This window comes from Schistocerca piceifrons, chromosome 3 (assembly GCF_021461385.2).
Source record: "Schistocerca piceifrons isolate TAMUIC-IGC-003096 chromosome 3, iqSchPice1.1, whole genome shotgun sequence".
Lineage (NCBI taxonomy): Eukaryota > Metazoa > Arthropoda > Insecta > Orthoptera > Acrididae > Schistocerca > Schistocerca piceifrons.
This window is the reverse complement of record NC_060140.1, coordinates 243,925,838-243,936,528: the sequence shown is the minus strand read 5'-3', so window position 1 is coordinate 243,936,528 and position 10,691 is coordinate 243,925,838. Positions and strand designations below refer to the sequence as shown.

Below are 10,691 nucleotides of genomic sequence, written 5' to 3'. Positions count from 1 at the left end.
TTGTGGGTGAACGACACAATTGAGTTCGTTACATTCGATGTGAACACGTGTGTTTACGTTACAGGTTTCGTTGTTTATGCCGATTTATGAAGTCTATAACACTTTCTACAACCAAGGCACTAAAAGACACACACGCAATATTTACATTTTATGCAGTGCATAACGCGTATTGTGAGTAGAGAATGCATCTCATAATTGGTAACACTGAAATATTCGCGGCGAATATATTGCCGAACATCGAAAGTGTTTCAGCAGTTTACAAAGTTCATTGTGAAGTAATGGCTGTAAAACTAAATTTGTACAATGGTTACGCAATAATTTATCACTTCTAGCTGTGTTTACATAAGCTACATTTAATGTGGTGAAGTTAGGAGGAAATCCACTGAGAAATACTGGAAGTGAAATCAGGAATCAGAATGGTGCCTTGAACTCCCGCCGACGTTCTGCCAACAGTCACGTGATTCTATGTTGCAGCCACGCCAGACGTATAGCCGCTGCACTGCTTGCCCCATGGAGGTAGAATATTTTTACCTCCATGGCTTGCCCAGTCTATTAGTATCTATGGTCAAAGGTGTCGACATACCTTCGATTCCAAAGAGGAGCGCCTTCGGGATACACGCTTGCTTGCCTTGATCCTCGTGGAATTACTTCGGTTCGGAATATCTTTGCACGAGAAACCATGTGGGCACGTTGTCGGTTTGTTTATGTTTTGTTGTGGAAGTGAAACAGTCAGGAATGGAAAAGAATTTGTGTAAAGTGCATAACATCAGGTTCTATAATTTGGAGCCACGAGCCATACACTGCATAGCATATGAATCAAGCCACCGTAAACTTGCCGTATCCAGGTGTATATCCCAAGTGACAGATTAATAAAGTTCTCACTTATTACATACTTAACATGTATATGTTATTAAATACTTTATTTTGCAGAGCTGACAGCTCCTTAGAAATCTGGGATGTAAGTAATGCTCCCCACGTGGAACGTTTCATTCCTGGTGCATCGGATAGTTCTATAGAAGCACTTAGTTGGTGTGGAACTCGACTGTTCAGCACTGGCCTTCAGGGTGTTACTATTGAGTATAATCTCATCAAACTTTCCCCCAAGGTACGTGTTTTTCGTTTGATACAAATCAAGATGACTAAGGGAATGGAAAAAAATATTTTCGTTCAACATTAAATTTCCTTGTTTTCAGTCAGTCACGCCGGTAACAGCAGGATTTTCTGCCTGGTGTTTGGACGTAAATAGAACTCATTCTTCACTAGCAGTAAGTAATCAGCGGCTGCTTTACAATAATATGGGCGTTCAGTTTATTTACCTTCCACTCCTTCTTCTTACAATATTGTATTACATCTGTTAACTTATATGAAATCTGTACTCACTGTAGACTACAATTACGTAACATTTCCACGCATATGAATGAATTTATAGTTCGTTTTTGCCAAAGGACCCACTTTTGTGTACGTGTTTTAACAATATTTCAGAGACATAAGAAATTTGCATGTTTGGAACGAAAACGTGTCATAAACTCGCAGATTGCTGCTTTGTGTTGTCATTTTGACCGGTTTAAGGGTGTGCGAGTGAATTTGTTTTTATTTTAGGCTTAATCTATGTGCATGATTTCGTGCTCTTTCTTCTACTTGCATACCATAAACATAAAATAGGCTCATTTGTTTTTGTATAGTTTAGAGCACAGGCTTGTCTATATATGCAGTTTCTCCTGCCAATGAGATTTGTTAGCGAAAAATTTGTACTGGGAAACAGAAGAGCCAAATAAGTTAACACCCCTGTCTTCAACTCAACATAATAAGAGGCTTTTAAGTGCAAAACTAGCTGAAATGAGATTTTTTATTGTCTTATATGTATGTGGACTCAGTTTTAGCTAGTTATTTCTTCAAGGAATTTTAATCAAGTGCAGTGGTTAGCACACTGGACTCACTTCAGTAGAATGACAGTTCAGACCCATCGTGATTTAGATTTTCTGTGATTTCCCTAAATTGCTCCAGGCAAATGGGGGATGGTTCCGTTGAAAGGATACAGCCAATTTCCTGCCCCCATCCACACCAAATGCAAGCTTGTGGACTGGTAAGATAAGAACTGAGGAGCCTCTCTGCAGAATCAGTGAGGAGAGGAATGTGTGGAAAACTTTGACAAGAAGAAGGGACATGATAGAACATGTGTTATGAATCAAGTAATAACTTCATTGGTTCTAGAGCATGGAGAGTAAAACCTGTAGGGAACACAGTGGGATTATATCCAACAAGTAATTGATGTTAGGTGTAAGTGTACCTCTGAAGCTGAAGTAGAAAGCTATTAACATACACTTCTGGCATCAACAGGTAATTTTGTTTGACGGTATATTTAATGTGTGCCTTTCCGTGATTAAGACCCAAACTAATGTTGACTTCAAGTTTTTCAGGTAAATTCACTGATTCATTAGATTTCAGGATTGCAGCCATAGAAACCCTGTGTCATCCAAACAATACTTTCGACATATACTGTTGAGCCACCTTCTGAGTGACCGGGCTGAATTTCAGTATGCTCATTTGGAAGATAACCAAAAAGTGTACAACTAAAATAGCAGTACAAAAAATGAATTTTCTGTAGCTGCAGGCCAAAAATCTATGGTAATGGATCAGTGTGGAAACTGTTATCTATGGAAAAGGATTAGGTTTTTTTGACTGTCTTCTTGGTTATGTGAATTCTGTAGTATGTCATAAGGAAATATTGCACTTTTTGCAGTGCCAGCCAGAGTCACAGTAAGGTCACTTACGTAAGTTAAAAACAGAATGGGGTATGGCACCAGATCTTGAAAACCACTCTCCCATTCAGAGTTTGGTTTTAGTTTTGTTGTGCAGTTTGTCATTGAGAACCTCTTGTTTTCTGACGTGAAAGGAAGACTGCATCCGTGCTAGGCAGATACCAGTACAGGTAAAAATGTAGGCCTAACATTGTTACCTTACGAAGTAGAATTTTATGATTCATACAATCATAGGTACTGTTAAGGTAAAATAATAGTTAAAAGTGCATTTACAGCATCAGCTGCTGTTGTATTTCACACCAGTGTTATTCACAACTCGTGTGATGAATGATGGGAACTGAACACAAAGCATGAATTGGTTGTCAGTAGCAAATCAGAATCCCCATTCATAATGTTAGTTAGTATTTTGTTCTGTTAGATTAGAATGTAACCTCATTGTAATTTTCAGTAATATCGGGAATAAGATATACAAATGGGGTATTGCAGTGACAAACATGTATCGCTACACATCAGTCTGTTATGGCAGTCATATTTTTGTGTTGAGATTTGTTGGCTTTGCCAACTCTCCAACAAAACTGTTACATTCCAACCTAATTTCGGCCTCAGGCTGTGCTACATGTCAGTTTGTCAGAACATCTGCTTTTCTTTCACTCGTGTTCGTTGGCTTCTCCAGCTCAATCAGATTATCAAAGTACAGCATAACCTAGGCCTCTGGAATCACTAAAGGCCAGTCTGTCAACACATCTAATTCTTTCCATTCGTAAAATGAATAAGAAAGTCAGCAACAAACCTTAAAATTCACGATAATCAGATCAGTAAAACTATTCTGTATTGGAAACAAATGTAATCAAATCAAATTTTCTGCTGAAAGAAGACATTAGATACAGCGATTCACTTTGTCTAACGCATACGGTGGCTATACGAACAGAAACAAACTGCCAATTTCAGGCCAGAATGCAGAATCCTGGAACATATTCTCAGTTTGAATATAATAAAGGCTCTTGAGAACTTACGCACACAGATCAGTATGGTTTTAGAAAGTGTTGCTCATGCAGAACTCAGTTTGCCTTTTTCTCACATGATATCCCATAAACTATGGATGGAGGACAACAGGCAGATTTCATATTTCTAGGTTTCCGGAAAGCGTTTCACATGGTACCCCATTGCAGGCTGTTAACAAAGGTACGAAAATATGGAATAAGTTCACACATATGTGAGCGACTCAGAAACTTCATGAGTAATAGTACACAGTATGTTGTCACTGACAGTGAGTGTTCATTGGAGACGGGCATCGTCAGGGAAGTGTGATAGGACCACTGTTGCTCTCTGTATAAATAAATGACTTGGCATGCATGGTGGGAACCAATCTGCGGTTGGTTGGTGATGATTCCATGGCGTTCGTTAAGTTGTCATAGTTGAGTGACTGTAAATGTTAAAAGTTAACGTAGACAAAATTTATAGTTGGGTGTGATGAATAGTAGCTAGCTGTAAATTTTAGAAAATGTAAGTTGACACAGATGAGTAGGAAGAACAAACCTGTGATGTTCAGGTACAGTATTAGTAGTGTTCTGCTTGCTATAGTGAAGTCATTTAATATCTTGCTGTAAAGTTGCAAAGTGATATGAAATGAAACAAGCAGTTGAGACCTGTAATAGGGAGGATTTTAGTAAAGTGTTGTTCATCTGTAAAGGAGACCATATATAGGATGCTAGTATCACCTATTCTTGAGTACTGATTGTTTGTTTAGGATCTGTACAAGGTTGGATGAAGGAAGACATTGTAGCAATTCAGAGGCAGTCTGGTAGATTTATTACAGGTAGGTTCGAACAATATGTAAGTCTTTTGAAGATGCTTCAGGAGCTCAAATGGGGATCCAAGGAGGGAAAACGATATTCTTTTCAAGAAACACTATTGAGAAAATTTAGATAACCTGCATTTGAAACTGACTACCAAGTGATTTTACTCCTGCCAACAAAATTTGCACATAAGGACCACAAAGATAAGACACAAGAAATTAGGGCAGATACATAGGCGTATGGGCAGTCACTTCTCCCTTGCTCTGTTTTCGAGTAGGACAGGGAAGGAAATAAGTTGTAGTTGCATAGGGTACACTCTGCCAACACACCATATGGTGGCTTGCAGAGTATCTTTGTAGATACAGATCCCACCATCCTCCTCTCTCTCTCTCTCTCTCTCTCTCTCTCTCTCTCTCAGCACAAGATTTAATTCTCAGGTAGAAATGCCATCATATGCAAGTGTTAGTGTCATAAGTACTTTCATAATCTGTTGGTGATGTACGAAAGATGTTTAACAAGAAGCGTAATGCATCTTTTTTTGTACTGTGTGTAATATTTGATACTTCTATGAAGTCATAATTATTGAGTTTTCCAGAAAATGATTTCAATATTATTCAACAGCTTTTATATTGGAGCTCAGTTTTATTGTCTTACTTTTTTTATCTATGTAATGTTGTCCTGTTCTTTTTTCCCCCTTGGGGTACATTTATTTTGCTTTTTAGGCAGCAGTTGGTCAGTAGTCCTGTTCAAACAGAATATTGGCATTGCTTCTTGATTTTCTGTATCAGTATTGATTTTGGCTTACTGTATTGGCACCGGGCCTTTCATTTGCATTGTATGGTTTGAGTGCAGTTTTTGGCATCAGTTCAAGTTGGTTCACACTGATTTTGTGCGCCTCTTTTTTTCCAACTGTTGTGTCACGTTTTTCAGTTTTTTCTATTTTAGTATTTTCTTTGGTTTGTGGTTGTTATTTCAGTTTGTACCTATCCAGAAGCACCAATTTTCCTTGATTCAATATTTATTATTAAAAATTTACACAATTCTATAATTGATGTTCATATTTTTGTGCCATGGGGATGAGTGATGTCATTGTCTTCATTTTGCATTTCGGGGCATAGGATGACTTCATTGGTTAAACTCAGTGGATGGTGTCGAAGGCTCTGATTTATCAGAACTGACCTTTCATCCTCATTTGGGAAGTCCAAAGTCCAGAACGGACTACACCATGTTTTGTATGAGGTTAAATAACTACTCACCAAATAGAAAAGGTGGAGAGCATTTTTCAGGGACTTCGTTGGCATTTTATGTGTAGTAATATGGGGTAAATAGGGTGGCCAGACAGAGATTTGAACCCCACTCCTCCAGAATTAGGCGTAGGGCCATTATCTTAACCATTCTACTACTTCAGTTGGTCGTCTGTTTTGAACACAACAGTATGTCAGTCACATATATAGACAGTAAGAAAATAAAATTTATTAGTAAGATTGTGACCATGGAAGACACGTCTAGAACTCTTGCAAAGAGGGCGTGTTGCTGGAACATATATCAATGCACTCAGTTAAGAAACTGAGTACCCAGGGGAATTATGAAGGAGGAGAATTTTAGTGAATACCAAAGATTAAGATGTATTTGGACCATTGGGTGTATTAGGTGTGCACATGGTCGTGATAAAAGGAAGTGGAGCATGTCTAACATTTGTATGACTGATGACAGAGAAAGGTTCAAAATGTACATTTGTGATGTATCAGTCACTTTTGCTTTGATTCCTATATTGATTTCAGATGTACTCCCTTAGTCAGTGATTATTCAATATTCCGTTTCTCTAGTGTTTATACACAGCCAACATGATTTAGGCACATCATTGGCACAAAATAACAAAAAGTAGTAATATTTTTATATGAGTATGATAATCTCAGAGCAGAGCTTTGTCTACATACATTATCACTGTATGTAAATCATTTTATTGAGGTCAAAGTGGAAGTATTGCAGTACAAAAAGCAATTCAGAGTGCTAGAGGACATTCTCCTACTGACATGATTTATAATTGAATTTCTTTGAAAATTTGATTTCAAGATATTGAAACAATTTGTGTTGCTCATTATGCTTGCCCCCTGATTATCATCTGTTGGAGTTGCATATACATAACATCACCATTTAACCATGGAAATTAGATGCACAGCTGTTTAAGGGGAGATGGAACGCCCTATCTCGATAATGTTAAAATTAGTGACTTGGCTTCCCTCTATTTTAGGAACCACTGTAGCCATTGACATGAAACTTTTACAGGACATTATACTGTATGTTCTGAGTCTACTGAACTATAATAATTGCATTTCAGCCACTGCTTCTAGAAACACAATTTTTTAATTACACGGTTAAAATGTTGTTTACTTTTTTTCTACATTATCCTAAATAATTTTAATTATACACAACATTATGTTCTTCTTTTAGTTCAATAGACTCACAATATGTATGTTGTTACTCCTTGAAAATCTGAATACTCTACTCGAAGTGGTTTCTAAGATTTAGGGAAAATGTGACAGAAAATGTAAATTTTCAGGAAAGGCTTCTAAAGTTTCAAAAGACAGTAACTCACTTAATATATGCTTAATTTTTTAGGCACTCAGAAGCACCTTGCACATACTGTATATCATCCTCTTGATCTTTTTACAAGTTTTTTCTTCTTTCTGGACTGCTTAGTGGCCAACTGTACTGCATACTTTGCTTTATCAATGTGACCTTGTCCATCTGTTCAAGTTCTCTGATACAGTTTGATCGAGGATTAATTCCCATATGCTGTAGCACTTTCACCCTACCAAGTTGCCATCATTAAAAACAATAACAGCATGACTGACAATCCCCTCCCCCAACTTTAGTGTCTTCATTCCATCAAAAACATTTTTTGGTAAGCGAGTCCGTATAAGATTATTGAATGACTCGCTGGGATTTTGAGTCTGACCATGCAGACACTTCTTCAGTAATTCAGGATTTGCCAGGTCTCTGTATATAGGTTTTATGATATCCATGATAGTATGTTTATGGCTGCATGAACTGTTTGAGTACGGGGTATTGTGGTAAGTGCACAATGAATCAGGTCCAGGAGGGCAAAGGTGGTGTACTGCTTTTTCATCAGTTGACAGTCTGTGGCAGAAGGTAGCCCATTTCGCCTGCTTCATTTTCAACAAATCCTCAGTATTATTTCTTGTGACCATCCCATAGTACTGCTGTAGTTCATCAGTCATTTTGTCTGTCAGCCTGCCTCTTGAGGTTTTACTATCAGAAAGCTTCTTGTCTCTCAGACTTTATTTCAACTTCCTCAACCTGGTGACCATCCTCTTCTGGACATGACCAACACACTCCAGTTTTGTGATAATCTTCACACCATAAGGCTGAGCGGTTAGTACACTGTTACATGCTTTTGAGTCTCCATCATCTAAGAACTTAGTGTAACACACTCCCTTTTCGTTCACAGATTGACTAAAGATTTCAATAGCTGCAGATGACTCCATACCACCACTTGTTCCTTCATAATTTCTGTAACAGATATGCCCTTCTTCATTCCCTGAATTACACTTATAACAATGTTTGGTTAAAATCTGGAAATCTATTACCTTTCCAGTGTCCACACTGATCACCATAGTGACAGAATTCTTAGAACTGTTGCTGCGCTTCTGCCAAGTGCCATCAAAGTTACTGGTATGTCAGTCATACCATCAGCTTTGTTTGCAGCACCCTTCATTCACTCACATGCAACAGATTCCACATCAGCTCCAATAAATCCTGCATACTTGCCCATTTTACAAGGTGGGTGTGGCATATTCATCACACACACATTGTTTCTGCTGCAATGTATCCTTTGCTAATAACTCTCAATCCATAAAACCACCTCACATTTACTCCAAAATAATTATTTTTACACTTATCAGAATTCCAAAATGAATGAGTATATTTACAACTGGCACAATTAATGACAAGTTTCCTGGCTAGTCCATTTGATACCTCACTGTCTTCATGTTTTAACTGGCCCTCCACATATTTTACAACACACACATTCACCCAACACCCTTGTTAGGATGTGTAAATCTATCAGAATATAACCTAACCTACCATTTACATTACTTTCGTTATGAGAAAACTGTGTATCACAATGTTTTATTTTAATCTTCTTAGCACTAATGGGTGTTTCTCTAGATACTAACGAGTTTGCCTGTATTTCATTGCCTGTAACTTCACATGCCAAACACCATGTTTCCCTTTATTCGAAAATCTATTACCTTGGAACCCATGTGTTTCGTTTTGGGGTAGAGCACTTGCCTGCGAAAGGCAAAGGTCCCGAATTTGAGTCTCGGTCCGGCACACAGTTTTAATCTGCCAGGAAGTTTCATACCAGCGCACACTCCGCTGCAGAGTGAAAATATCACTCTAGAAGCGTTTACCAATCCGTTCATTACTTTTCCTTGGAAAAACATTAGCACTTCGACATACATTGTGTGTTTATACTATGAAATGATGCGATACTGTTTTTGACTGTGTTACCAATACCCCCCCCCCCCCCCCATGAACCATGGACCTTGCCGTTGGTGGGGAGGCTTGCGTGCCTCAGCGATACAGATAGCCGTACCGTAGGTCCAACCACAACGGAGGGGTATCTGTTGAGAGGCCAGACAAACGTGTGGTTCCTGAAGAGGGGCAGCAGCCTTTTCAGTAGTTGCAAGGGCAACAGTCTGGATGATTGACTGATCTGGCCTTGTAACAATAACCAAAACGGCCTTGCTGTGCTGGTACTGCGAACGGCTGAAAGCAAGGGGAAACTACAGCCGTAATTTTTCCCGAGGGCATGCAGCTTTACTGTATGATTACATGATGATGGCGTCCTCTTGGGTAAAATATTCCGGAGATAAAATAGTCCCCCATTCGGATCTCCGGGCGGGGACTACTCAAGAGGATGTCGTTATCAGGAGAAAGAAAACTGGCGTTCTATGGATCGGAGCGTGGAATGTCAGATCCCTTAATCGGGCAGGTAGGTTAGAAAATTTAAAAAGGGAAATGGATAGGTTGAAGTTAGATATAGTGGGAATTAGTGAAGTTCGGTGGCAGGAGGAACAAGACTTCTGGTCAGGTGACTACAGGGTTATAAACACAAAATCAAATAGGGGTAATGCAGGAGTAGGTTTAATAATGAATAGGAAAATAGGAATGCGGGTAAGCTACTACAAACAGCATAGTGAACGCATTATTGTGGCCAAGATAGATACGAAGCCCACACCTACTACAGTAGTACAAGTTTATATGCCAACTAGCTCTGCAGATGACGAAGAAATTGAAGAAATGTATGATGAAATAAAAGAAATTATTCAGATTGTGAAGGGAGACGAAAATTTAATAGTCATGGGTGACTGGAATTCGAGTGTAGGAAAAGGGAGAGAAGGAAACATAGTAGGTGAATATGGATTGGGGGACAGAAATGAAAGAGGAAGCCGCCTGGTAGAATTTTGTACAGAGCACAACATAATCATAACTAACACCTGGTTTAAGAATCATGAAAGAAGGATGTATACATGGAAGAACCCTGGAGATACTAAAAGGTATCAGATAGATTATATAATGGTAAGACAGAGATTTAGGAACCAGGTTTTAAATTGTAAGACATTTCCAGGGGCAGATGTGGACTCTGACCACAATCTATTGGTTATGACCTGTAGATTAAAACTGAAGAAACTGCAAAAAGGTGGGAATTTAAGGAGATGGGACCTGGATAAACTAAAAGAACCAGAGGTTGTACAGAGATTCAGGGAGAGCATAAGGGAGCAATTGACAGGAATGGGGGAAATAAATAAAGTAGAAGAAGAATGGGTGGCTTTGAGGGATGAAGTAGTGAAGGCAGCAGAGGATCAAGTAGGTAAAAAGACGAGGGCTAGTAGAAATCCTTGGGTAACAGAAGAAATATTGAATTTAATTGATGAAAGGAGAAAATATAAAAATGCAGTAAGTGAAACAGGCAAAAAGGAATACAAACGTCTCAAAAATGATATCGACAGGAAGTGCAAAATGGCTAAGCAGGGATGGCTAGAGGACAAATGTAAGGATGTAGAGGCCTATCTCACTAGGGGTAAGATAGATACCGCCTACAGGAAAA

The 10,691-nt window shown here is 38.7% G+C and overlaps 1 protein-coding gene across 1 annotated transcript in view; it reads left to right on the top strand.

Annotated features, from left to right (window-relative positions):
* The first annotated feature begins 650 nt into the window (after positions 1-650).
* LOC124789868 (U3 small nucleolar RNA-associated protein 4 homolog) overlaps positions 651-10,691 on the top strand; it is an 80,227-nt gene continuing 70,186 nt past the window's right edge. The window contains exons 1-3 of the mRNA XM_047257380.1: positions 651-845; positions 931-1,105; positions 1,194-1,265. Of these exons, the coding sequence (XP_047113336.1) occupies positions 736-845; positions 931-1,105; positions 1,194-1,265 (357 nt within the window). The 5' untranslated portion in view covers positions 651-735. The remainder of the gene's footprint in view (positions 846-930; positions 1,106-1,193; positions 1,266-10,691) is intronic.